The 26,984-nt window shown below is 47.9% G+C and overlaps 1 protein-coding gene across 11 annotated transcripts in view; it reads left to right on the top strand.

Moving 5' to 3' along the window:
• The window catches only part of Kcnip1 (Kv channel-interacting protein 1), a 364,010-nt gene that overhangs the window by 138,228 nt on the left and 198,798 nt on the right, over nt 1-26,984 (top strand). For 3 of the 11 annotated variants that reach the window (NM_027398.4, NM_001290690.2, NM_001190885.2), the window contains exon 1: nt 11,435-11,991. The exons of 2 other annotated variants lie outside the window; for them this stretch is intronic. In NM_027398.4, coding sequence (NP_081674.2) covers nt 11,931-11,991 — 61 coding nt within the window. In that variant the 5' untranslated portion in view covers nt 11,435-11,930. Of the gene's footprint in view, nt 1-11,434; nt 11,992-26,984 lie in introns of those variants that run through there. 6 more of the 11 variants (XM_017314754.2, XM_017314752.2, XM_030246299.1 and 3 more) reach the window with 4 other exon arrangements.

Raw genomic sequence — 26,984 nt, 5'->3', positions numbered from 1 at the left:
ACTAGTTAATTTGTTTGATGAAGGAAACTTTGAAGCAGGGAAATATTCAGGCTGGGATATGGCTTCTGTTTACTGCACTTATTCAAGTCTGTAGTGAAAAGAGCATAAAGTTTGGCACATTAAAAATGTGCAGTTTGTTGAGGATAAGAGTTTGAACATGTTAAAAATTACAGCCATGAGAGCTGCAAAGGAAGCTGTATGGTTAAAGAGCAATAGCCTGCCCTGACTTGGGATAGTAGGGGTCTATGTGGGGTGGAGGTATAAGTCCCACCCATGAAGGGCTCTAACTTTTAAAAATGTGAATGTTTTGGAAAGGAGGGAGTTTGAACAGAGCTTTCAGCTGACAGGGTCTTCTGCTCCTGAAAGCAAATGCCTGGGGAAGTGTTTTCCTGGGATCAGAGAACAAGGCTACTAAGCTGTGCTTCGCTGGGATCAGGCCCCATGACCTTCCCCCCTGTACCAATCCCTGCTCTTCACACTCCTGGGAACTTGGCAGAATTGGCAGGATCACCCATATGGTATTGTTACCACCTGGGTTTTGGTGTTGGTTTGGTCTAACCATCCCTTGTTATATTTTATTTTTGAATAAGAATGTTTACTCTGTGCATTAAATAGTTGAACTATATAATTTGTTTTGATCGTACAGGGGCTCAAAGTTAAGGAAATACTTGCATCTCAGAAGAGACTCTACATTTATACTTTTAAACAATGTTGAAACTGTTAAATACTATAGGTGGTTTTGAAGTTGGACTGAAATTCATTTTGCATTATGAGATGGACATGAACCTGTGGGGACAAAGCATGGCACATCATGATTCTAAAGTGAAATGTTTGGGCATCAGGTTGACAGGGGCTAGACTTAGGGTGTTTTATATTGATATCAGCTTGACAAGATCTACGAATCAAGTAGGAAATAAAATATGGGCGTGCTTGTGAGGGAATTTCCTGCTTAGGTAAACTGAGGTAGAATGACCCACCCTAAATGTAGGAAGCAACATTTCACAGGCTGGGTCCTGGACTAAATAAAAATGAACTAAAACTTGACAGCATTCACCCTTCTGCTTCCTGACAGCCCGTGCAGTGTGAGCAGCTGCCTCGTGCTCCTACTACCATGATGGGCATGTACTGAGAGGCCAAGTAAAACCTTCCACCCTTAAGTTGTAAGAGAAAGTTGGCTAACACAGATTGTCTACAGAAGCTCGGAAGCTTCCATGCCCAGAGCTTTAGGATGATCAGTTGCTTCTGGCTGACTCGGCCCCTCATTTCAATCATGAATCACAGGCTTTGTGAAGCCACTCATGATGTTTGTATCTGCTTTCTCCAGCTGTAGGTTTGGGAAATCCACAATGGGATTCACAATGCACTATTGCCTGGCCCAACAGGCTCTTTCTCTGAGCTTGAAATAGGCGGGCTCCTTTGATGCTGGGGAAAGGAAGCCCATGCATGGATTCATCTGTTGACAATAGCCTTTAGTTGGCAAATTCTTACTGTCTCTCAAGGCTTGACTCAAACATCTTTTTGGAAGAGCCTTGTCTGGTCCATTTGCCTTCTCCGTTTTCCTTTCCTAAATTAGATTTTATGTCTCTTCTCTACGCTGATGCAGCTCTCACCTATCTCTGTCTTCAAATGATCTCCTCAGGACTGTGAGCATCCTGAGGGCGAAACTCATGACAACTTACCTCTCTCTGCATTTTTGGTGTCATCCCAGGACACATGAGGCCAAGCAGGACCCCAAGTTGACTAGATTGCTGGAGGAAGAATGGCTAGGAGACCATACATCACAGATGGCAGATCCTACAGACACTGGAAGTGTGTGAGACACTCCTTGTAGGGATCTGGTCTTAAGTCTTTTGCCTTCCTTCGTGTCTTCTCAGTTGATATTATTGGCTCTTCACAAACTCTCTCTCTACAATGCACATCAGCCTGGATGTGAGGCTCATCTGCCTAGCATCCCCCATCTGGAGCAGCCCCGTGCTGTGAGCATGAATACTAATGCACCATGAAGATTCCAGCCCAGAAATGAGCTCAGGACTATCAATTAGCAACCCCACCACCAGAATGAACCCAACACTTTCAGATGTTGTGGGTCAGCTCAGTGCAAGACAGGACAACAGAAACCAGAAATGAGCCCAATGAGCAACCACTGCCAAGGCTTTTCTGTGGGAACAAGGAAGGGAAACTTTACATAAAATACAGAGAGGAGGACCAGCTTTAACTCCCACACCTTTTACCCTCTCTCTCAGCTCCTGGGGGGAAAGGATGGTCTTCTCAGGAAGGCAGGTAGCAATTGTTCCTGGATTGTCACTGCTGCTGGAGCTGCTGCCTCTTCCTCCTCCTCTTCCTCCTCCTCCTCCTCCTCCTCCTCCTCTTCGTCCCCTTCTTCCACTTCCCCTGCCCTCAGGTGTGTTGATCCATGTGCATGGGTTCTGTGTTGTCATCCAAGACAAAGGCCTTCCCTAGCTGCTCTTCTGTGATGCAGGGTAGCCGTTCTGGAGTACGGGAGTGCATGTCTTCGGTCACCCACTGTTACCTCCCTCTTTCTCTCTGGCTCCTTGTTCCTCTCTGGCTTCTCATCTGAGAGGAGAAGAGTTTGGGCCTTGAAGACAGACAGGGCTGAGCTCAGAGCCTTATGCTATAAATCAAGTCAGGTTCATGTCTGGGGCAGATGTCATCGTCAATCCGTGCCTCAGTTTACCAATCTATGAAATGGAGAAGAGAGCATTACCTGCCACAGGGACGCTGCTGGAATCTCCTTATCCACAGCTTACTGTGATGTGCCAGCAATGTGGCTCTGCCTATTTCACAAATGGCTGAACTTTAATTTCTGTTCCAAGTTCCCATTTCTCTCAGTGATAAGAGAAATAGTTAGTTCAAGATACTCAGTGAACATTTGGAGTAGGCTTACAGTACACTGTAGTAGAGGGAGGTTTCACCTCAGGTATACAGCCCCAGATAGTCCCTCCTTATGCCCAGTCCGATCACTGTGCCATTGGGTCACAGTTGGGGCCTCTCAGCCTACACTAGACATTTGCTAGCTTTTTGTGACTTCTGAGCCATCACTCTCTGGCTTGGAGACATGATTGTTCTCATCAGATTCACCCAGAAGGGACAGATCAGGACTCTCTTGCTTAGTATAGGCATGAGGTCTGCAGCTGTATAACATTCCTACACAGAAAGGAGCCATTTCCATCTCTCTAGTTGTACCCAGTCTTTGGAGTTCTCTCAGCATCCACACCTTACTAGAGGTTGTTCTTTCAATGAGATAAACAGATACCAACCTCCAGGCTCTCCCGGCAACTGTCAAGGACAACATCTCCCTCAGCTACTCTCTTACTGATAATAGCAGACCGTTCTAGGCTTTTTATTGCATGCTAAACCTCCATGAGCCAAAACCCAAGAAAATAACACATAATTTCTGTACCATGTAGCCCAGGCAGGAGAGTCCACAGGTCTCAAATGTGAAGCTAGGTATGTGCTCACAGGAAATAGCAAATCCCGTGAAGATTCCCCCAGCTTTATACCCCCATGTTTCAGCAGACCTTGTCTCAGAGCCAGCCCTCAGCACAATAGTGACAGGAGTCCTTCTATCCCTCACTTGGCCCCGGGGCTGCCTTACTACCAGACAGCTGCGTACACTGGGAACTGGATTACACTGACAGGTTCAGTGCTGCGGTGTGGTGCTGCGTGCATCCATCCGCTTATAGCTGGCTAACGTTATTACTAATCATCAGGTCCTCTGGCTGCCTTTCCCTTCTCCCTCCCTGAGCTCTTCCCCCTGGGTCTTCTTTTGTAGAATGTGTGGAAGAAAAACAGATCCTGCACATGCCCTCGTAAGCTGTGGCTGCAGCCCCAGAGAACTGGGGGTGCCCTGAGAGTTAGACTTGTCATTCAGAGGCTTCAGGGCCCTGCACCCCTACTTGGCTTCTGTCCTTCGGCTCTGAGAAAATGTAGCATATCTGCTAGCCCTTGGTATGCTCTGTCTCCCCAGAGGAGGAGTCAGCTGCCAGGGTGGCAGGAGGGGAAATCAGGAGCTCCCAACTGAACTGCAGGCCTGCTCTACCACTTGCGTTCTATAAGACATTGGACAGGCTAGCACCCTCTCCGCGCCGTGGGAGCCTCATATACTAAATGAGAGCTAATGAAAGTGCTGGCCACATGAGGCTATTGAAATGATTAAGTGAGGCTCGGCACGTGACTGGAACATGGTAGGAACACCAAGGAGAGTGGCTGCCCTCGTTAACGCAACAATTACATAACCAGAGAAGAGTGATGCCTGCTGGGGGATGAACTCATTGCCCAAGGAGGTAAGAGGGAGCCATGTTCTGCACATACTTGACAAAGATAAGATTCTGAGTGAATTTCACAGTGAATGTTTGCCACAAAGCTCAGTACCACAGGGAAATAAGAGATGGTGACCCACAGCCTTCCTGACCTTTGCCCTAACCTGCTCAGACCCTCATCCCTGACTCTCTACATCCTGACTCTCGTCCTTTGTATGTGGTTCCTCTCCTATGACTTTCACCATCCTAAGGTGACCTAAACCTTTGACTTTGGTGGTCTCAACTTTTACTTATCCTAGCATTTTGACTGAGGCTGGCCAGTGGCCAGAGTCAAGCCTGGTATCCTGGATAGCACACGAGGAGAGGGGATTCTGATGGCTGGCATGTGACAGTTCTTTGTCAGATTTTCATCCCCTGAGACTGTGAGCACCACAGTGAGCACAGACCTGTCATCCCCAAGGCAGGCTCGGCTGTGACAAGCAGAAGGCGCTCACTCAGCACCTTCACTTGCTGTGACTGCATGAAGGTTAGCATCAATGCAACAATGACCTTGAGCCTCGTAGCCCTCCAAGCCACCCTAGATGCTGCCCTTAGTTAACCCTAGATGCTCCCATGCCTAGCATATAGATGTGCATACCGGGCTTTGTAAAGCTGAAGTCACACAGCTCAGAGGCAAACAGGTCATGCCCTTTCCTTCTTCCTTCCTCCACGGGTAGAGTTTCTTAACCGGGTGTCCACAATGTGCTTTGTGGGAGAGCCATGGATTCTGCATAGTCTAAGTGCATTCTCATGCACACGCAGTTGCTCTAGGGGGAAAGGTCCTGATACTCTACTGTTTAAACAGATCTGAATCCACCCATCTTCCCGTGCCCACTCCTGGAGAGCCACTTGATCAAGGTGCATGAAGTATCTACCCTGTTCCTAGTATAGTGTAGGCACCAAGCCTCTGGGCTCCAGGAATCCCCCTCCTCCGCAGGATCTGGGCGACTTAGCGCTCTACTGGCAGCATCTCAACTGCGTGGGTGGCTGCACTCTGTCTGAACTCATCCGGCCCTGGCGATGCCTTCACCAGCGCTGGAGTATGAAGGGGGATCCCTTGGGGCAGTGCAGCCACTCGGGGCACGTGTCAGAGCCTGTGCATTTGGGTGTCCCCAGCCCCCTCTGCCCTTCCCCTGAAGCTCACATTAGTTCTGCTCCCAAGAGAACATGATCAGCTTCGACAGATGAAGCCATGCTTGCTGCACAGGGACACTGCCTGGGAGGATACTCTTCTTGAGCCCAAGTCCTGTTCAAAGTTCTCTTTCCTGGGGAGACAGAGGAAATACAAGCAAAAGGAATCAGCAGGGAAAATCGAGGCACAGAGCAAGTTTTCTAAGTCAGGACTGCCATCCAGCTCTAGGGACCCCCACCAGGTGCTTTGATAATCACAGTCACTTCCAGCTTCACCCTGTTTCTGCCATTAATGTTCTCACCATGGTTGGGGGAGGGGTGGGGGAGGAAAGAGGCCTTCTCAACAGTCAGATACTTTACTGAAGTTCACATAGCCAGTCTGGAACTCACAACCTGATTTGAATGTTGTAATCACATCCTTGGCCTGCGAAGCTTCACGGTGTCTGTAGCATACAGTCTGCACAGATGTGTGCTGTGAGCATCCTCCAAGCAACTGACATCCCGAACTCTCCAGCATCCTTCTTTCCTTCCAGCATGAATTGAGACTGTGAGGGGTTGGTCTGATGGGTGGACAATCTGCAGCCACATAGTGTCAGCTCCCTGAGCTCAGGAAATCTTGCTTTCTCTTATTCAGTGTGAACTCGCATGATCAGGCTATAGCCTGACTTAGCTGTATGATGCTTAGCGAACATGTGTAGAATCCATGACTGAATTGCTGAGCCCCAAGTAAATGACAACACACCGGCCATGTGCTTTGGTGAGGGTGCCAATGTTCTTCCTCTTTTTGGTCTTACCCAGTCCTCATGCCAGCCCATGAAGTGGTTATGCTCATGTGCCAGATGAGGAAGTAGACACAGAGACACATTTACTAGAATTATCTTGGCCTCAGGAGCTAAGTGGTGAAGTTGTCTTTACATCTTGACTGGTGTCAGATTGACTGTCTGTGGCCCCTGGGGAGGCTCTGGTGCTCCTTCATGGGTGGGGAATGGGGTGCAGCGGAGTGAGTATGTATGCAAAGCGGAACCTCTGCCTTTGCTTTCCAAAGCTTCCCATCTATTTGTGGAGGCCAACTTATGTATGCAGAACATTTGGGAAATGGCACAAGAAGCATTGAGTGAGCTTAGCACTGAACTGCACATGATCAGGTGCCAACCGCACTCTCTGCTTTCACTAATCTCAGTCTTTTAATACCAGATGGAGACCCGACAGATGAAGAGCAAAGATGGAAGCCACAGGGAAGGCTGTGGCTTACTGGGTTCTGTACCCATTAATGCGGAGCCATGCCTAGTCCACAGCAGCGAGCACAGCAGGTGGCCACCCACGATCGCAGGCTTATTGATGTATTAGGTACATATTGAGGGCTTTGCAAGAAGTGCCTCACCAACCTCACATCAGCAGGGGGAGGGAAATGGCCATATAATGCACAAGATGAAAATAGGGATCAGAGAAATTGTTCATCATACCCAGTGTCACACAGCAAGTGGGTGGGGTGGATCTGAACTCAGTTCTATCAGCTTCTGAAGTCCAGGCACCTGGTTACTTCTGTTTGTGGTGAGAGGAGCTGCCATTGACCTGATGGATGGGAAGATGTGAGGTTGACGGGAGGATGAATAGGAAGGAAAAGAGGAGGGGACTGTGAAAAGTGGAAGGTGAAAGGTGAAAGGTGAAAGGTGAACGGTGAAAGGTGAGGTGGACAAGAAAAGAATGAAGTTAGGGAGGAAAGAAAGGGGAGAGAGCAGGAGACTGGCCAGAGGAGGGGGCAAGAACAGACTTTATGTTAAATATGCTCAGATATTTCCCAGGATCCCCATAGACCTCTGACTACCCCACCCCTTCCCCCTGAACAGCCTCAGAGGTATGCTCTAAAGGAGTACTATGTGGAAGCTCATGCCTTGCTTCTCGTGCATTCTGAAGGTATTGACTGAGCACTATACTCTATAGTCAAGGTGGCTCAGGCAATAGGGACCTGTCTTTTGCAGTCCCAGATTCAAGAAGTCTACAACGAAGAGCTGAAGTCATTGATCACAAGTGGCCACAGAATCCCAGTATGCACATCCATCTTTGTGCATGTAGGCTCATGGAGTGGATCTGGCTTTTTTTTTTTCTTTAAGAGAGAGATGGAGTCTAAAAAACCAGATTGCCACCCTTAACCTGAAGACTCACTCTCCAAATGCAGGGGTTACAGTTTTAATGTAAGAAATTTGGGGTACACAAAGTCTAGTTCACAGTAGGACAGCTGAGAGAGAAGTCAGAGCTAGAATGGGGCACAAACGAGCAAGCTCAGCCACAGAGCTGAGGGACACGCAGCACTGAAGCTCAGGTTGGACCAGGTAGGATGAGTGTCTCATGGTAGCCAGCACTTCCTGCAGCACAAGTAGGTCCTGCAGTCAGAGCAATTGGTGGTGTGTTCCTTGAGCAGCCCCTGGGCATACCATACTTGCCTCTCTGCATTCTCCCTCCCCACATAGTCAGCTGCTATTGTGCAAGTTCCCAAGAGTCAGGAGAGAGCCTGAGTTTGCCTTCCTTCTCTCTTCTTGGTGGTCTTCTCCATGTATTCCTCAGACTTTGTGAATGAGTTCCACATAAGTTCTGCTCTTTCGTTGTACAGTGTTTGGTGTTCATTTGTGGGTAATGCCTACCCCTTAGAGTAATATCAAAGATAAATGGGCTATTCCCAGTGTAACTATTTGGTTGAGGGTGGGCAGATATGTCACAAACAGTTGTTGGATGAGTGAGGGAATGAATGAATCTTCACTTAAGAAAGTGTGCTTCTTAAATGGTCAAGAATAGTCCAGCAGTCATCAGTTTTAGTAATTAACTGATTGCTGAGTCTGGCGGTTTGAATGAGATTGGCCTCCATAGGCTCATATAATTGAATTTTTGATCCCTAGTTGGAGGGACTGTAAAGTGTGGAAAGGTAGGAAGTGTGGTCTCTTTGAAGGAGGTGTGTTACTGGGATTGGGTTTTGAGGCTTCAAAAGCTCACAGCATCCCCAGTTATCTCTGTCTGTCCGCACTTGTCCATAAGACTGTAAGCTAGTGCTCCAATACCATGCCTGCCTACCTGCCTGCCTGCTGCTATGCTCACTGCCATGAAGGGCAAGGACTCACCCTCTGAGACGATAAGCAATCCCCAGTAAACTCTTCCTTCTATTAGTTGCCTTGGACATGCTATCTCTTCATAGTTAAAAGAATATAACTAAGATCCTAGCCAAAACCAAAGCCAACAACAAAAAGCTCTCATTTTCCTTCCAACCTCACCCCCCACCCTCCATAGAGTGACTACATCTGTGTCAGACCAGCAGCTGAACGGATATGGTAGTGCTATGGCAGCACACAGGGAAAGCCAAATAGGAAAAAAGGCAATGAAATCAGAGGTTGTAAGGTAGGAAGGGGGAGCTTCAGTTGCTTCCTTTTGGAAACTTCAAAGGAGGCACTGGCTGGGCACCAGGAGAGGTTTCTGGTGGACATGAGATGTGAAATAGATCAAAGCTAGAGAGAGCTCGGGATGTGGGATACGCTAGGCAGAGGAAGGGCCATAGAGGGCGCCTCTAGGCAATAGGGAGCGCTTGTGTGGCTAGATCTCCCAAAGGCTGACCAATAGACAGGAAGAATTGGTAGACAAGGCCAGGCTACAAAAGGTTTGGTGGTTGGAACTTCACACTGTTAACTTCATACTATGTCCATGGCTCAGAGACAACCAAATCTATACCTCTAGGAGAACTTAGCCGTGTCTGGTCCGTAAAGCAGGGGGATTCTCCTGTAGGCTGCTTCTTCGGAGGATTGTAGCAACTAAACGAGAGGGGCATCCTGGCCTTTGGTAACCTCTCAAATACTATCCTGCGTATGAGGATTCAAATCATGTGACTAGCAGAGCCAGTGGGGGGCAGTTTGGTAGGTCTCCATATGATACCTTTGAGGAACTTGTAAAGATGCCTGAGGCAGCACCACATTCTCTCCATCAAGGCCTTCCTCTGTTCCTTGAGTCACAGTAGACTAGTTATCTTCCAGGAACCCCAACTTAAGGCTTCCCTGCCTTTTCTAGAGGACAAGAAAGAAGAACCGCCTCCTATGTCTGTCACCATCCAGTACTGCGGGGGAAACGGCTCAGGCAAGCCTGAAACACCTGGTAGAGAGTCTACGCTTTGACCTAGGCGGAACTCAGAGCAGACCTTTCAGCCCAGAGGTCCCCTAGTGCCTTCATTTGCCAACATAAATGACCCTAGGAGATTATGACAGAGCCCTGAATAATAAGTTCTGGCTGGACAACCTCAGATAAGTCCCTAATTCTGAACAAGCCTCAGTTTCTCTCCATGGTGATGGCAGGCCTGAAGCAACTAGCCTATGGGGTCTTTGTGAGCATCACATGGGTGGTGCAATCCCATAGCAGTGGGCATTGCAAATGAAAGGCATATGTAATACTGAGTGCATTATTCCCCCCAACCCCCGCTGCACAAAACAGGACTCATGTTGGGATCTGAGCAAGGGGTAAGTGTTGCTGAGGTGAAGCACGCTATTCTGAGTCCCTGAGCCAAGGCGCTGGCCAGCTGTGGGGGCAGCTAATGGGCTCGGTGCCTGGAGTCAGACCACACTCCTGTATGTGCAAGCTTATGTATTGTGAAGGAGCTGATGACTCTGCTCTGAGAGCACATGTGAGGGTCTTAGCTGGGGTCTTACAGGTGCACACCCCACCCACCTCATGTGTATTATGGGTTTGGAGTCTGTGTGCAGCATCTCAATATCTGTGTGGGCATGAGGGACCTGTGCCCATATGTTCATGGTTGCATATATGTGTGCGTGTTTATGACGCCATATGTTAAGGGATGCTGTGAGCTCCCAACACAGCATGTGTCTGTGTGCTGCAGAGGAAATGACTGGACAGGGGTCTGGAAAGAGAGGGGGTTGGGGATTCTCAGTGCAAACACAGAGGGAATCCTCAGTGAATGTCCAGGCAGACAGGGCAGACAGGCAGCTAGGCTGGGGAAGAGGAAATTCAAAGCTTTCTAGGGAGACACCTGTCATCAGTTGCCACCAGGAGTTGCCACAGGTCCTCCATCATTGCCTTTTCAGTGGAAAGCTGAAGTGGGGCTTGAGGGTTCTTGCCACCTGAAGGGAAGGTCATGGAAGGAAGATTGCTTTCTAAATTCAAGAGTTACCCCCTGGGTTCCTAACTCAAGTACTGTCCCCACAGGTGTCTGATTTGCAGGTGACAGAGCAAACACACACACACACACACACACACACACACACAGAGAGAGAGAGAGAGAGAGAGAGAGAGAGAGAGAGAGAGAGAGAGAGAGAGAGAGAGAACACAAAGAGGGGGTCAGGTAGCAAGAGCCTAAGGGGACCCACAGCTACTTCTCGTCCCACTTCCCCCACTTCCTGTCACTAGAAATGAGCTCTGGTCCTAGGGGATTCTGCAGGTCCCCAACACCTCCTACAGAGTTCAAAGGAGCCCTTCTTCTTGATGACAACTCTCTTTAGGTGGGGCAGACTTTACTCCACACCAGAAAGGTAGGCAGTGGTTAAATGATTTTCTCTAAAGTCAAATGAAATCTTAATGCCCTCCCTTTCTCTCTCTCTGTCTCTCTGTCTGTCTCTCTGTCTGTCTCTCTGTCTCTGTCTCTGTCTCTGTCTCTGTCTCTCTCTCTCTCTCTCTCTCTCTCTCTCTCTCTCTCTCACACACACACACACACACACACACACACTCACTCACTCACTCACACTCACATATTTATATTCATCCTGGGGGTCACCTGCTGCCTCCTACCCAAGCTGCACCCACCAGCCAGGTGCCTGATCACATCTGTCTGCCCAGAAGGACATCCCCGGTGTCCCGCACAGCCAGGAGTAGAGCCTTGTAGACAGCAGGGCCAGGTCCCCACCCCGCCCCTCTGCGGTCCCCAGGCGGCCTCCGCCGCCTCCCCCACCATCCCCCGCGCCTGGTTCTGAGCCCCGCTCTACTCCGCACCAGTCCCTGGCGCTGTTCATTCATGATTGGTACTCGGCCCCCTGAGATCCAGCCCGAGCGCGGGGCGGAGCGGCCGGGTGGCAGCAGGGGCGGGCGGGCGGAGCGCAGCTCCCGCACCGCACGCGGCGCGGGCTCGGCAGCCTCGGCCGTGCGGGCACGCCGGCCCCGTGTCCAACATCAGGCAGGCTTTGGGGCTCGGGGCTCGGGCCTCGGAGAAGCCAGTGGCCCGGCTGGGTGCCCGCACCGGGGGGCGCCTGTGAAGGCTCCCGCGAGCCTCTGGCCCTGGGAGTCAGTGCATGTGCCTGGCTGAAGAAGGCAGCAGCCACGAGCTCCAGGCGCCCCGGCCCCACGTTTTCTGAATACCAAGCTGCAGGCGAGCTGCTCGGGGCTTTTTTGCTTTCTCGCTTTTCCTCTCCTCCAATTCAAAGTGGGCAATCCACACCGATTTCTTTTCAGGGGAGGGAAGAGACAGGGCCTGGGGTCCCAAGACGCACACAAGTCTTCGCTGCCATGGGGGCCGTCATGGGCACTTTCTCCTCCCTGCAGACCAAACAAAGGCGACCCTCTAAAGGTAAGCACTCTGTCCTCTATTTACTCCCCTGGATAGGTTTGGGGGCACTGGGTGTTGTGTTGGGATGAAACGTCTGTCTCTCTTAGTTCCAAACCCACTGTCCGTGAGGGTTTTGGACAACCTCATGAATCCAAGGAATTAAGAGCCTCGTGGGAGGGTTGGTGTGAACACCCAGGGGTAGCAGCCGAAGTGGACGCTGGCCCCAGCAGGGGTGTGGGTACCCTTCTCTTCTAGGGAATGTATTGGAGCAAGACAGGCAGATTCACAGGTGGAGAAAACTGCGTTCTCTGGGGTGGGCGGAAATGTTGGGAGGCTCTTCCCACTCCCATGAGGGCTGATGTTGGTGCAACCTCGAACATCCAGCAAGGGTGCCTCCTTGGGAATGGCCATGCCTTGCCAGGTGCTGACTTGGGAATCTAATCATGAGGAAAACGGTGATTTACCGGTCCATCCTTAAAACCTCTGCAAGCCAAAAGGAATCAGCTACGTCCAGGTGGTAGAGCCCCCAGGCGGGTCCTGGGACACAAGCAGTCTGTAGGAAAAAACAAATAGCAGGGCTGTGCTGCTATGGTGGTCTGAGGACTTCAGAGGAATGGGGAGAACTGTCAAAAGGGGGGCTGGGGCGACAAGCTCACATATCCTGAGATGTCCCTGTCAGGAGCCTGCCTTTCTCCAGCTGTGGCATGCCCATCTTCAGTGGGACAGTTATTAGATGGCCACGTGGAGTCAAGTGACCTTGTTGGGCCAAAAGCACACAATGCAGGCCCCCTTTTCAACAGGCAGAAAGTTGCTTATAGAAACAAGAAGACTGGAAACAAATCAGAAAAAAAAAAAAAAGATAATGACAGGCTTGGTTTGCTTAATGCTCAAAAGCCATTGAAGATAGCAGAAGGGTTCTAAATAGTTTCACACTTAAATATCCAAGTTCTGATGTTTAATATATTCTGACTACAGGTGGGGGCACAACACACACCTTATCCTGGCTAGTGACCAGAGCTGTGTTAGGGTGATAGTGGGACCTGTTTCATCTCATCTTGGTTGGGATCATACACAGAGATACCCAGGAAGAGAGGGTCAGTCCTCAGAGACAAACTGACAAATAGGAAGACATCTTCAGGTGCAGATCCCAGGTGATAAGACCAGGCTTGCGTGACAGACCGGAAACGGAAGGGGCTTTAGCTTATCTGTTAGGTTCTTTGCCCTGCACGGAAGGCATTGGTACCTCTCAGTAGCCCCAGAGAAAGGCAGGTCTGCAAACCTTTTTCCCTGGGTTTTGGTACTCTGAGCTCTGCCTCTCTTGGATCCTGAGGTGCTGCTTAACACCAAGCAAGTTGGTTCTTGCTTCAACACCAAGTCCAAGTCAGCTCCCTACTCATCTTTCTTAACAACATGAGGTCCCACAGGCAGTGGAGGGCACTGTCCGGCACAGTTAACTTGGGTTTATTTAAAATTACCTACAATGTCCGTATCTCCTTGAGAGGTAGCGAGGCACCCAGAGGAGAGGTCTGTGTCTCTATAACCCAGCAGAGTGCAGGGGGAATCTCATCCCGATCACTTCAGTCGTGGGCCTTGAGCAAATACCACTCTCTATAAGTCTCAATTGTCATCCACATCCAATGGATGAGGATGCTGCCCTCATGAACGCCGGCGAATATGGAGGGAGGGATACCTCATCTCATTCACTATGCAGCAAATGGAGGGATGACTGATGGCCACGGAGGACTCAGGGGTCACCATCTGCCATTCCAGTCTCTCACTGCCAAATCCAGATCACCTGGGAACAGCTCCTGCAGGATTCCAGAGGCCACAGGACTATTTTCTCTCTCCTAAGAACTTAAGAAAGAGGAGAGTTATTGCCACTCACTATGTGTTCCACCACGGAGTGCCTGGCGCAGTGTTGGATCCAAATATTCTCATTTGCTCTTTGTAAGAGTGTTCGGGGTCACTGGCTGGGTCCCCAAGCTAACTCTTTTTCAGAGCAGTAGACTTTAGCCTGAGCTGTCCACAAGTGCAGCTCTTTATTTCCCCTAAGCATTTGTCCCCAGAACAGAGTCCAGCCTTGCTGTCTGGCCCATCAGAATGCTAATCAGTAAGAGACTCTCCTAAGGGGAGAAGCTTAGGGGTATGGACAGGGGCTCCACTGAGAGGCTCACACTCAGGAATCCTATCCTGGGGTCACTCTCTCCCTTAGCACGTTAATTTCTGTAGAGGGGAAGCATTTCGCTGGACATTTTTTCAGGTTCCATTTGGTTCTCAGATTCTAGAGGTTTTACTGTTGGTGCTGTCACAGAAACCACTGTTCTCAGCTCTGAGATGTCAGGCTCAGACCTAATTAGATGCAGTGGTGGGGAATTTCAACAGAAGAATCTGTCTCCCTGCTGGGTTCAAATCCAGGCCCTACCACACTAGCTGTATGACTAAGCCTTATTTTCTTCCACCCTGAATCAGGGACAGTAGTAGTTACCATCTTAAAATAGCTGTTGTGTTGTGTGCATTTCGGGGATGATGGAAGGCAAGCACTTTGCACGGACCATGTGCGTGATCAATGATCAGCAACTTTTAGGTCCTACTCAGGGTATGGCTACACTGCTGAGGCCATCTAAATGCCCAGAATCGGGCTATCCTGCGAGTAGGCAATACTGTTGAGAGTCATACAGCTCATTCCTGGAATGCCATCTAAGCCCTGTCAGAGACAAGCAGGACCAAAAGCCAGGCACTGGGATGCTGAGCCTTTGTTGCGGCCCACTGACCCTCTGCACTGTGGCAGATCCTGGAAACATCACAGCTGACTCAGCTATAGCTCCAAGCACTTAAAAATGTAACTTGGAAATACATGCACATCTTTAAAACAGGGCAGCAATGCTGTGTGATTAGTGCTGGTGAAAGAATGCACCTAGCCCAGCCCTGAGCCCAGGAAGCACTCCCTGAAGGCAGCAGAAATCTAAAGTAATTTAAGAGCTTTGCCACAGAACAAAAGCATAGAGTTCACTTTTGGTCCTCTATTTGGAATCTTGGTGTGTCTTTAATTGAAAATAGGAAAAACCTTGCCTGGGGGTTTCAGGCACTGTCCTCAATCCTCAGTAAAGTTTCTTTCGCAGGCAGTTTCATGTGTGTCTTTTCTTCCATAGCCTCTGCTCTCAGGTTTGAATGTGGGAGTAAGGATGGCTTATGGCTAAAAAGAGAAGGAGCATGCAGGTACAGTTGCAGCCTCCCTGGGAATCAGGAGACTTCAGGAATACACTAGCCCAGCTCCATCCACCAGAGACTGCCTGTAAGCAAATAACCCCATGATCAAGGCCATCATTTGGAACTTTGAGAACCTGAGCTTTAGACCGCCCTGGGGCCCACTGAGCCCACTGAGAAAAAAAAGAAAAAACACATGGCTATCGGAGGATTTTTATCAGGCCACATGGCAAGACAGAGTCAAATATGAGACTGGCCTTGTGGGTCCTAAATTGAAGAACCTTTTGGAGAGTTGTAGAGGCATAGAATGCCCAGTGTATCTGGCCTTGAAGTTGGTGGATAGGGTTGTGTGTTAATCCTAGAGAGCCTTCGGAGGCAGCGATGGGCAGACAGTAATGAAGTCCTAAATCATACCAGCCTGGGTTTAGAGATCACTCCCAAATCACTCTGCCTTAGAAATGCCCTTTTCTTCATCTGTTAAGGGGAGTATCAAGCAATAGACATGTGTGTGCTATGGGCTTTTCCAACCTCAGCCTCTTTGTCCATCATTTAAGCTCTGTAAGTTTCTCCCCTCAAGTCCTCATCCCATTGACTAATTCAAATTCTACCCACATTCCAAGAGCTCACTCAGCTGTTTCTGTATTCAAGAAGCCTTCTCCAAGCCCCAGAGAGAAGTGACTTCTCCCACCGGAATTCATAACATTTTTAAGGCGTACGCTCTCCTGACTCACAACTCATGCTTGGAATCAGACAGTCAATGGAAGGGTTAACCCCCTATCACTATAGTATGAGATTCTTGGGGCTAAACATGTGCCTGAGTCATTCTTCACAGCCCTTGGCTTGGCTCTTTGCACACAGTGACTACTTTTCAATGAAAACTACAAAGAAATGAGATGGTTGGTCTCTCGTCATTATTCCTAAGAATTGCAGACCCCACAGGAAAAGTTAGCTCACCACTGAAATGGCAGTTACCAGCCCCTCTGCCTGAACAAATTCTCTTATTTGATCTGTTGGCTTTGAATTGGCTTGGTCTGTGAAGTGTACTGAATCTGTTCACCATTTAGAAGGAAGCGTTGAGAACAGTGTTTCCACTCCTCGGCTCCTGATCTTCCCAGGATTGGGGTAAAGGGATGCACTGCCTAAAATCAGAGGTGCATTTAGTCTGGTTCCAGGAACAGGACCGAGAGACCCCTTTGTCTACCTTGAAGGGCTTTGCTCAGTCAATTTGTAACTCTGTGTGTATGTGTGTGTGGGGGGGGGGGGAGTACGTGCATTCCTTAGCAGACAAGCGAGTGATGGATGATTGCACAAATAAGAGAATCAATAAACAAGAAAAATGAATGAAAGAGCAAGTGAATAATCAAATGATGGCAGAGGATGATTGAGTGAGTGAGTATGTGATTAAATGACTTTATTCATGGATGAATGCATGCATGAATGAATGAATGAATGAATGAATGCATGAATGAATGAATGAATGAATGCATGAATAAATGAATGAATGCATGCATGAATAAATGAATGAATGAATGAATGAATGATGAAGTAAAACTGTATTAAAAGACTATTTTTTATAAAATAATCTCAATGATTGTGTTTCCTGGTTCTTGAATATTTGTCGCAATTCATGGCTGTGGCAACAACACAAGACCACAGATGAGTAAGTTAAAGAAGAAAAAAACCCACTGACTTTGGTCTACAGCTCTGGCTTAAGGAAGCTCTAGTGAGCACAGGTGAAAGCAGCCCATGGGGGGGGGGGGTGGTAGTCTTCTCGCTGGCAGAGTCCTGAAGCATACGGGGCATCCCAGGATGAGGGGTACCCTAAGGGTTCCTCTCTTCTTAGAGACTCCACTCCGAAGACCTTATTGAATCTAATCACTAACCTCCCAAAGACTCTAAACTTGATAGTTCAAGTTTCCACCCTCTTAATACCCCATGATGGAAATCAAGCGTTAGCATGAGCTTCAGAGGGGACAAGCCGTAACAACACCCACAGGCAAACATAGAGGAATCAGAGACATGGGAAACTTTAGTACAGAAAGTTAATAGCAAAACATATAGGAAACAACTTCTGGAACACAGCGTAGAAGGTTCTGGGAAGTTCTGGCTGCCAATAGACACATAGTGTCTGTAGGAAAGCAGAGAGAGGATAGCCTATCTCTTGGTCTCACACTTTTGTTGGGCCAAAGGGTAGTATTGCAATCCAACATCACCTCTTGTTTTCCAAGTTCACTGTTACCTGATCTACATGTCTACCCTTCATTTGGTCACTTGGCCAATCTCATAATTATGATCTAACGTTGCCGGTGTCGTTTCTGCCCAAGATCAAGTCCAGCTCCTGTGCCTCCTTCCATCTCTATTCCCTACCCACCCCAGCCACCAGTGAACTCCTACATATTCTTCAAAGCCCCACCCAACATCATCTCACACTCCTGCAGACAGAGCACATCTCCCCTTCTCTGGTCCCCCATGCCACACCGCACGAACACAACGTTGAGATTTTTGTCTACACAAGGCTATCATGGATTTACACAATTATCCCTGTGCCTGGCTCTCGAGGGCTGATTCTTATTCCAGAGCCCCCGTCAAGCCTGACACCTGGTCTAGTCCTGATGGATGCTGGCTGTGTGGAGGCAGGAATGGATGGGTTGGGGGAAGGGAAGCACTCTTTGGTGCAGAGGAGAAATCCAGGATCCAAGACTGCACCTGGGAAGAAGCCTGCAACATTCTGCATAATGGCCCTGGAGCCAGTGCTCCCATTCATCAGGCAGGGAAGGAACATAATTAGAAAGGGAAGAGAGGGAGAGAGAGGGAGAAAGAAAGGTCCCGGGGCTTTCAGAGAATCTAGTTTCAGCTCTTCGGCTCCCTCCAGGTGCTATTTTAAGTAGGTCACCTTCCAGAAGTAGCCGTAGTCAGGTGGGATATTGCTCTTTCCCCATGTGCTAGCCATGATGGGAATACTTTGGATTAATTCTCATTATTCCAGGCCATATTAATAATAGCCTGCTCCAGAGCAAGAACGAGACCTCATTAGAATCAGGGTGCCAAGAGAAGGGTGCATAATGGTTAGAACCACTGTCAAGGTTACAAAGACCTACCTCCTGTGTCACACTATTTGTAGGGATGTTTTGCCCCTTTGGCTATGGCATTTGAGTCTGTGCTGTGGAAACCCGGAACTACTATAACCATGGTCACTGATATCCTAAGCCATGTCATAGCCATTCCCCACCATGGGAAATTGTCAGATTCAGTTGCTAACAGAAATTCCCAACCATGAGATATGCAGACATAGATCAGCTTCCGATACTAATACCAATATTACCTAAAATTGACCAAGCCTCTGCAAGACTCCAGGCACCTTGATCTTCCAATTCCTGGATTGTTTTACCTCAACCCTGCAGGATGAGATACTGTGCCAGTTCTCATTTTATAGCTAGGGAAACTGAGGCTCTAAGAAGGGAAGTGCTTTCTTGGGACCCTAAAGCCAGAAGACAGCAGAGTCTGCTTCTAGCCAATGGCAGAGAATAAGCTTTGAAGCTTCATGCTACCCTCCTCCCTCCCGGCCTCACACCAGGAGCCTGGGGGACTCGGAGGCCAGCCAAAATGGGGGTGTGGATGTACAAAGTCATATTCAAGGAGAGACTGAAATGTTTCATTATCCATACCAAGCAGTGAGCTGCCTGAAAGCCCCAAGAAAAACCCTCTTAGCCTGTCTACAAACCACCCCTGTATCTGCTTCCATTCTATCTGACACTGTGAAAGCTGGCGTTTGAAATGATTGGGGGCAGAAGGCCAATTAGCAAATTCATTAATAGGATTAAACCTCTCTCCTCTCCTCTAATCATTTATGTGAACTAGATTTCTCTCCCTTTGTTGCAGCCATCATGACCTGTCAGGGAAGGATCGAGCAACGATTTAAGCATCTTCAAGTCTGTTAGATTCTCAGAGCTCCAGTGGTAGGCAGCCAGCTCAGGGGTTCACATGGTCAAGATGGGCAGGAGGGTCCAAGCAGTTTATGAGTGGTATCCACTCAAAGCAGCCAGATGCAAGAGACTGCTATAATCCACAAGTACACAGCAGCCTTCTCCTTACTTCTACCCTGTCCCTTGTCAGGCATCCTTAGCTCAAGTCATGTGTATGTGGCACCGTCACCATGAGTACACACTCATGGCTAGACAAGTCTAATTCTCCTCAACGTACTAGCTTCGTGACCTTGGCAAGGTCACATTGTCTATATAAGGTTTAATCTCCACATAATCTGGAAAACTGCGACAATGATAGTAATGCCTCCAATATTGTTATGAGAAGTGCAGCAATATGTTCAAGGTGTGGTCAGCGCACAGAAAGAATGCAATCAAAGTAAGCCATTGCTCTCCCTCTCCCTCTCCCTCCCCCCCTCTCTCCATCTCCCTCTCCCTCCCCCCTCTCTCTCCCTCTCCCTTTCCCTCTCCCTCTCCCTCTCCCTCTCCCTCTCTCTCTATCTGTGCTGGTTCAAAGCATGGTCTCAGATGAGCAACTTCATCTTAGCTTGGAGCTTGTTAGGAATGCAGAGTCTCAGGCCCCAACTCAGCCCTAGAAAACCCCGAGCTGGGTGTTAACAAGATTCCCAGATGGTTTGTATGCCTGCTACACTTCAGAAGCAGTGGACCAGAACACATATTCTAGAAATATATAGGTTACATGACCTAAGGTGACGCATCAAGTTGGTAGGGACCTCTAGAGTCCTCTGGCTCAAGTCTCTTATTATGGATAATAAAGATGAAGAAGGAAAATGCATTGCCCATGGTCACATGGCTTGAACGTCAGCCTGGCTGACTGCCCTGGGTCTGCTTGTCCTCATATGAATTATTTCATCCCAGAGTCCCAATATTAGCATTTCTGCAATTGAGATTTCTCTTTCTTTTTAATGAAACAGAAGTGCAGGAGTAGGCATACCCAGTAATTTTTAGAAACTTACCTGTGCATATATATGTAAGCATGCATGAGTTCATGGTCTCCATGTGCAAGGAGGTAGCTGGGGAGGCCAGAATAAGAAACAGAGTTATAGTGTGTCATAAGCCACCATGTGCGGTCTGGGAACTGAACATGTTAGTCCAGTCAACCAAAAGACTCAATCTTGATTCTACCAACCATGTTCTCTTCTACCTGAAGATATGATGAGCAGAGATCACGGGCCTCCATCCTTCTTTCTAAGATAGAAATCACAACAGAGCCTGGTCTGGTGGCTTGCAACTAGATGCTTTCCAGCACAGGAGATAGTGTTGAGACTACCCAGATCCTCCAAGCAGGCTGGCAGCCTGGATGTATAGGCAAAGCCTTTGAGTTGGGATGTGAAGCCAGAAAACGTAATAGAAGTTAGTGGAGTCGGAGCACATAAAGAAATGCCCTGAAGCATGAAAGTCAAGTTCCCTTCGTATGACTTAGAACAGGCACTCTGTCGGGGAGGTGCTATAATCTCAGTCCACATTTATGCTAGCTTCTACGGCCATACTGTTATTCTTCGTAGCATGGGAAATAAGAGGTTTGGGGAGGGGTTTGTCCTGATTGGCTAGTGATTAGACAGTGAGTCTCCTTGCACCAGGTCTGATACCACGGCCCCATCTTCTAGCCTCTGATCCCTAGGGAAAGGCTGACAAGTGCTGCCAGCCTTGTGTTCCTAGGATCCAAAAGTGGCAGCCATCGGCCTCTTCTTGGCCCATCAACTCCTCACTGTGCTGACCTTGACCTGCTGAGAGGAAGGTTCTAAGAGGAACCATGCAGTTAGGAGTCTGGTGCACTTACATTCATTCACAGAAGGTTTGAAGTTAGCCTCACAGGACTCTCCAAGAAGGTCATGTTGCATGCACAACAGGCATCTTTTAAGAGTGACTTCAAGGGACTCTTCAACCTCCTTCTCTTCTCGATGAGAACCAGACTGGATTGGGCCTCCAAGCCCCATAGACCCCAATGCTAAAATAGTCTCATCTCTTAACTTTCCACTGACAGCTATTTAGACAATTCAAGACAAAAGAGTTAAGAAAACAAAAACCTACGAATATTTGAATTTCTTCCCATGACGACTACACTGGCAACAAATTTTGAATACAATATGTTGTCAAAACACATTTATTCAGTGTCTGGTTGCCGAGGCTTTGCTGGGGCTGCAGGAACATCTTGAATGAGATTTTCGACTTCTCAGCATTGCAATCAGAGCAGACGATAAGAAGGAAGGTGCTTTGGAGACCCACTGTGTGCCAGAGGCTGTGCAAAGTGTCAACAAAATAACAACAACATGAAAAACAATAGTTAAACAGACAGTAGAAAGCGACGGAGCCAAGCAAAATGTTTACATTGTTCACTGTGCCCAGTACTCTACTAAGTACTTTGGATGCTGAAAATTGCTTTAACCCTTATAGCAACCCAAGGAGAGGAGTACTTTGTACAGATGTAATCTCAGACAGCGGGAAGTAGGTGCGAATCAATGAGGAAATGAAGCTTCTGGAAGAATCAATTTGCTCAAGATCCCCCAGGTGCTGGTGGGAGGACTAGGGATTCACAGCAGACCAGAATGACTCCAGAGCTTTTGTCCTTGAGATTCTTCACTCTGGCAATGATTGAGAGAGCAGAAATCTGTAGATTATTCACCTAAGACCTCAGCAGTTTGTTTCTCTTTCAGCCTTGAAGTACCCAAGGACTAAACACTATCTCCATCCAAGGAAGGGGGAAAGTAAAGGCATGAGGGGATAAGTTATCCCTCCATATCTTTGAGCCCCGTGTCTACAGAGTCAACCGATTCATACAGAAAATATTCAGATATGGAGGGTCCAGAACATTTAAAAGGTAAACCTTGAGGGCTGGAGAGATGGTTCAGTGATAAAGTGCTCTCCTTGCAAACAGGAGGGCAAGTGTTCAAGTCCCAGAACCCACACCAAGCAGCAGGCCAAAGTACCAAGTACATAGAGTGATGTGTTGACATTTTCTGAGGTACTAGTAGTCACTGAGAACTGATTTTTGGTATATGGGAGAATGTGCAGAGCTAAACTACTACATATTTTATTAAAGAGATGTAAGTATTCTCGGACTTTTTTTTTTTAATCAGTGGGTCCTGGGACCATTCTTCCAAGATATGAAGAAACAAGGATATTAGATTCACTCGTTTCTCATGGATGGCTGGGTTAGACTTTGGACCCAATGGTTGCACTAGTGTACCTGTATGCTAAATCACAGGGCTGGCATCTCACTCTGCTGCACTACAGAACGGCCAACACTATGCAGAATGTAGAGCATGTTGGGCAAGGCGACACTGAACTTGTAAGCTGTGGCTTAATTGAGTTAGTTATAGGATCCTTCCTTGAACATCAGTCTCTTCATCTGTTAAATCTCAGTCATCATGGGACTTAGCTCACTAGCTTGTTACAAGGTCTGAGATAAAAGAAGTGTTTATGAAGTTGTAAGACAATGCCTGAGTGGTGGCTGTTCATATCAGATTATTACCACTGTCATAGTGGTAGAGAATTGATTATATGATGATTGTCATGATGTTTGAGGTTGATGGCTGTTGTGATGTTGGTAAAAAAAAAAAAGGTAGTAATGGAGATAGTGGCAGTGGTGGTGATAGAGGTGGGTGTTATCAGAGACAGTGATGAGCACTGTAGGGATAATGTTATTGACGATGGGGTAAGTGTTGGTAACCACAATAATAGCAGTGGTATTAATAGAACTAGTGATGAGATGTGTGCTGCTTGCCCTGATGCAGGTTAACAATGTTAATAGTAATGGAGGTAACTAGTAGGGTGAATGCTATTGATAATAGAGGTGGTGGTAGTGATGGTAATGATGGTAGTTATACAGACAAATGATGTAATAAGCATTTATAAGTAATTGTATTGTTGGAAGGGTGATATTAGCGGTGATAGTGACACTGATGGATTTGGGCCAATCCTTACCTTTGTATTAACTAACTACCTTAGGCTTCACAGGATTCCCAACGCCCTCTACTTGAGTACCCCCCCTCCAAGATTTTGTCAGAAGAAGAAAAGAGTAAGAGAAATACCTGATGCCTTCCGATTTCTCTCCTTACATAGTTGAGACTTTCAGGATAACTGTAATCCAAGCTGTCTTCTTGACACTTGCATTTCAACACGTAGCACAGTGTTGGGCCCAGTAGGTCATCATGTCTACAGTTAAATATCTGTGCAGTGACAGAAGACACTTGCAGAAGAACATAGCCATCCTGGATGTCCTCATCAGAGCCAAGTGTCCCATCTCTGAGGACCATACAGGGGTTGCTTGGTATCAGTTCCCATCACCTCTAAACACACTTGCATTAACACCATGCAGTGTGGGCACTGCAAACACTCTTTCCTGGCAAGTTTGGAAAGCTCTGCCCCGGGAACCCCTAGGTGTTGGTCTAGCCTGACTCCTTGCACCACCACCACCACCACTCTGCCCCCAGGGCTGTCTATTCAGTTCTAATTCTGTGATAACTTATTACAAGGACCCATAGAAAGATGGCAACCATACCAGTCACTTCTGAGGTATCTTGGGTTCCCTTCTTGTACCCTTGCTGTGCAGCAGGAACAAGATGTAGGCACTGGGCGGAGATGTTCCTATTGGCATTCTATCCATACCCTTCAACACTGCAGAAGTGACTTCAAGTGTCATTGGCTCTACAGCCCACCTTCTCAACACGTTAGAGGCACCTGTAAACACTCCACTGTATGTAGAAAAGAAAACAGGTCCTTCAGCTCATGCTAAGGCTATGCCCTGACAGCCTGTGTCAGACTGACAATGTTATATACATCAAAAATGTATTGAATCTACCCAGTCTGCCAAACATCTGTGCTCAGCCACACAACTCACGGCAGAGAGCTGGTGGTTTCCTCCTATGATCTGGGGCGGGCTGGGAACATCTTGTGAGAGTGTGATTCTATATCTCACTGGCTCAGGAAAGATCCAAACTCAAAATATGGTTCTGACTGAATGTGTGTCATATCCATCCCATAAGCAAGCTGGCAAATCACTGAGTCAAACTGTTGTAATCTGAGGTCTGTCTGTAATCATATGTTCATAGTACAGCATTTACATAGCCTTTTGACACACAGCAAGGGCATAGTAAAGGGTAGCCCTTGCTAATACTGAGATTTGTTCTATTCCTGATGGAGGGATGAGGCACCGACTGGTCAATCAAACTAGACTTTTGTGTCTCTGGTGCAATAGGCACAGCTGTCATTTGTCTTGGATCCCAGACCCCATAATTCTGATTTTAAGGGAGCCTTTGGGTAGATCACATGTTATTGAGAAATATAAGAGTAAATCTAGATCTTTCAACAAGGGCCATTTTTGCCCGATAAGGAATAGAATTTGGATACTAACAGGTCTTAGATTTAAACACTACAGTTTCCTTCTCTGCCTGCATGACCTCAGCTCACTCCTTTGGTTGGGCCTTGGACTCTTCATGAGTCCCATGAGGTTGGCAATACTGACCACATGGGCTCCTTGGGAAGCGTCTGGAAAATGAAGTGTAAATGGAGCGAGAGTGAGAATTCATCTCCCAGGAAGCTCAGAACAGGAGAAAACGGAAAGACCAAAGTGGTTTTGGGATTACAGCTGCCTGCAGCCTTTATGTGTCTCTGGAATTGATTTATTGTTCCCCTAAAATCCTGGAACAAAATCAAGAAAGAGAGGAAGAAACTGCAGGCACAGGGAGGGTGGGAGTCTGGAAGGAAGTGCAAACAAGGGGAAGTGCAAGCAACCAATGCCCACCCGTGGAAGCGGGCACTTCCCCTACCTTACTTCATCTATTTACCTTACTACCCTGTGAGGCAGAGTGCTGTCTGATCCGCATCTCAGAAGTAAGAAACTAGAATCTCAGAGTAGAGATAGGAGGAGTAACCCGAGGTCAGGGAAGGAGAGGAGCTGAAACTAGAATCTCAGAGTAGAGATAGGAGGAGCAACCTGGGGTCACATGGCTGGGAAGGGGAGGAGCCTGAGGTCACATGGCTGGGAGGGGGAGGAGCCTGAGGTCACATGGCTGGGAAGAGGAGGAGGTGTGTCAGTACCCTTAAGTCTGAGGTTCTGTACCTACCACCAAATATTTGAGAGATGGGGAAGTTGGGGCTAGGGAATGATGTTTACCTACAGTTGCACAGCCAACCTGTGGGACCAGGAGGCCAAATCCACAGCTCTGACTGCCCAGTCTCCCATTCCTTCCCCTTCCCCGGGCCCTCACCCTCCTCCTCTCCTCTTCTCCTCCCTCCTCCCCTCCCTCCTCCTTTTTTTTTTTTTTTTTTTTTTTGGCTGACTTCCAAACTTTGGGGGAGCACTAAACCAATAAACCAGTTCAAAAGATGAAAGCCTCACGGACCTTCCTCCCTAAGCCTGGCGTCTACATTGTCTCCACGACTGTCCTTCTCTGCCTTTGCTCTACTGTGTATGCCGGGAGGGAGGCAGAAACTGAATTCTGGACTGCCACTATGGTTCCTCTCCTCCTGTGACAACACACATAGACTTAGAAACCAGGAAGCCTCCATTGAGCGCATGATCTTGGATAAATGCCTACTGTATTTGAGCCTCAGATTCATCATCTGTAAGATAAGGATATGATCTCCCTTCGTGGAGTGCTGCGACGGGAAGTCAGATTCCTCCCACAATCACAAGTCTAACGACTGTAACAGATATGACAATTCCTGGCTTGTGCTGTCAGCCCCTCATCCATTACTCCTGGCAGGTATTGATCACCCATCATAGAACCTTTTCCTTCTGCATACAGTGTGACCTCGGGATCTTTCTCGACAGCATTCTAAGCAGAGGCTATCAGGGCAAAGTTATCTGTGTTCCAGTTCTGACCAAATGCACATTTCCAATTTCTTCCTCTCTGCATGGGCTGGCCTGTTGCTCTCTACAGCCTGTTCATGTGCATGTGTGCGTGGATGCGTGTGTCTGAAACTACTCTTCCATGCTGAAAGATGACTCTAGTCATTTGTGTACTGATTTATTTGTACAAAGTCTCCAGCCCTTTAGAATCCCACCAGCCACAGCTTACCTATCAGACTTAGGGTCTGCAAGTAACACCAGTTCATGTCTGGGAGAGGAATCAGAGCAGGGAAGAAATTCCCACCCAGCACACACCCTCAGCCACCTTTGGGAGTCATACAAGAGGTGGTGTGTGAATTTGAATTCCTTCAAAATATTTAATTCTAAAATTGGCTGACAACTGTACTCTCAAGAGGAAGGCTCAGAATAATTTATACCTTAGACTAAGCATCCCGGGCTGCCATTACAAATAAACTCCAATGTTTCAGCGGCTTAATTAGCAGGATTTCACTGACCATTCCGTAGGACGAGACTAGGAAAAGGCAAAGAAATGGCACCCCCATTTTTGGCCACCTTTGCCTAACTGTGGCAAACATGACTTAGGCTTGAGGGTCCACACTTCAAAGCCTTATCATGTTGCAATGAGGAAGAAGTCTGATTCCTTCCCAGCCCTGGAACTACCCATCTTGAAGGAGCACACAATAGAAGATGTAGTGAAGATCACACATCCGGGTCTGCCACAGACAGTAATTGAGGGATGGCACTAATTCAGCAGCGTGCCGTTTGGGCTCTGGCAAATCTGAGTCCAGGTATCACTTGGTCACTCGGGGAATCACAGGAAGCAAAAGGCACAGGAAAAGGTCCACAGCGAACCTCTTAATGAAAAAGCCTATGTCATCTTGCTGTTGAATGCCTCCCTCCTCCAGAAGAGGAGGCAGCAGATGACTAGAGCCCAATGCCATTAAGCACCCCAGTGGCTCACCCAGCATCCCCGTGAGTCTAAGACTGCACACTGC

This window comes from Mus musculus, chromosome 11 (genome assembly GCF_000001635.26).
Source record: "Mus musculus strain C57BL/6J chromosome 11, GRCm38.p6 C57BL/6J".
Lineage (NCBI taxonomy): Eukaryota > Metazoa > Chordata > Mammalia > Rodentia > Muridae > Mus > Mus musculus.
Note: the sequence above shows the minus strand (reverse complement) of the source record. Positions and strands in the feature narration are given on the sequence as shown.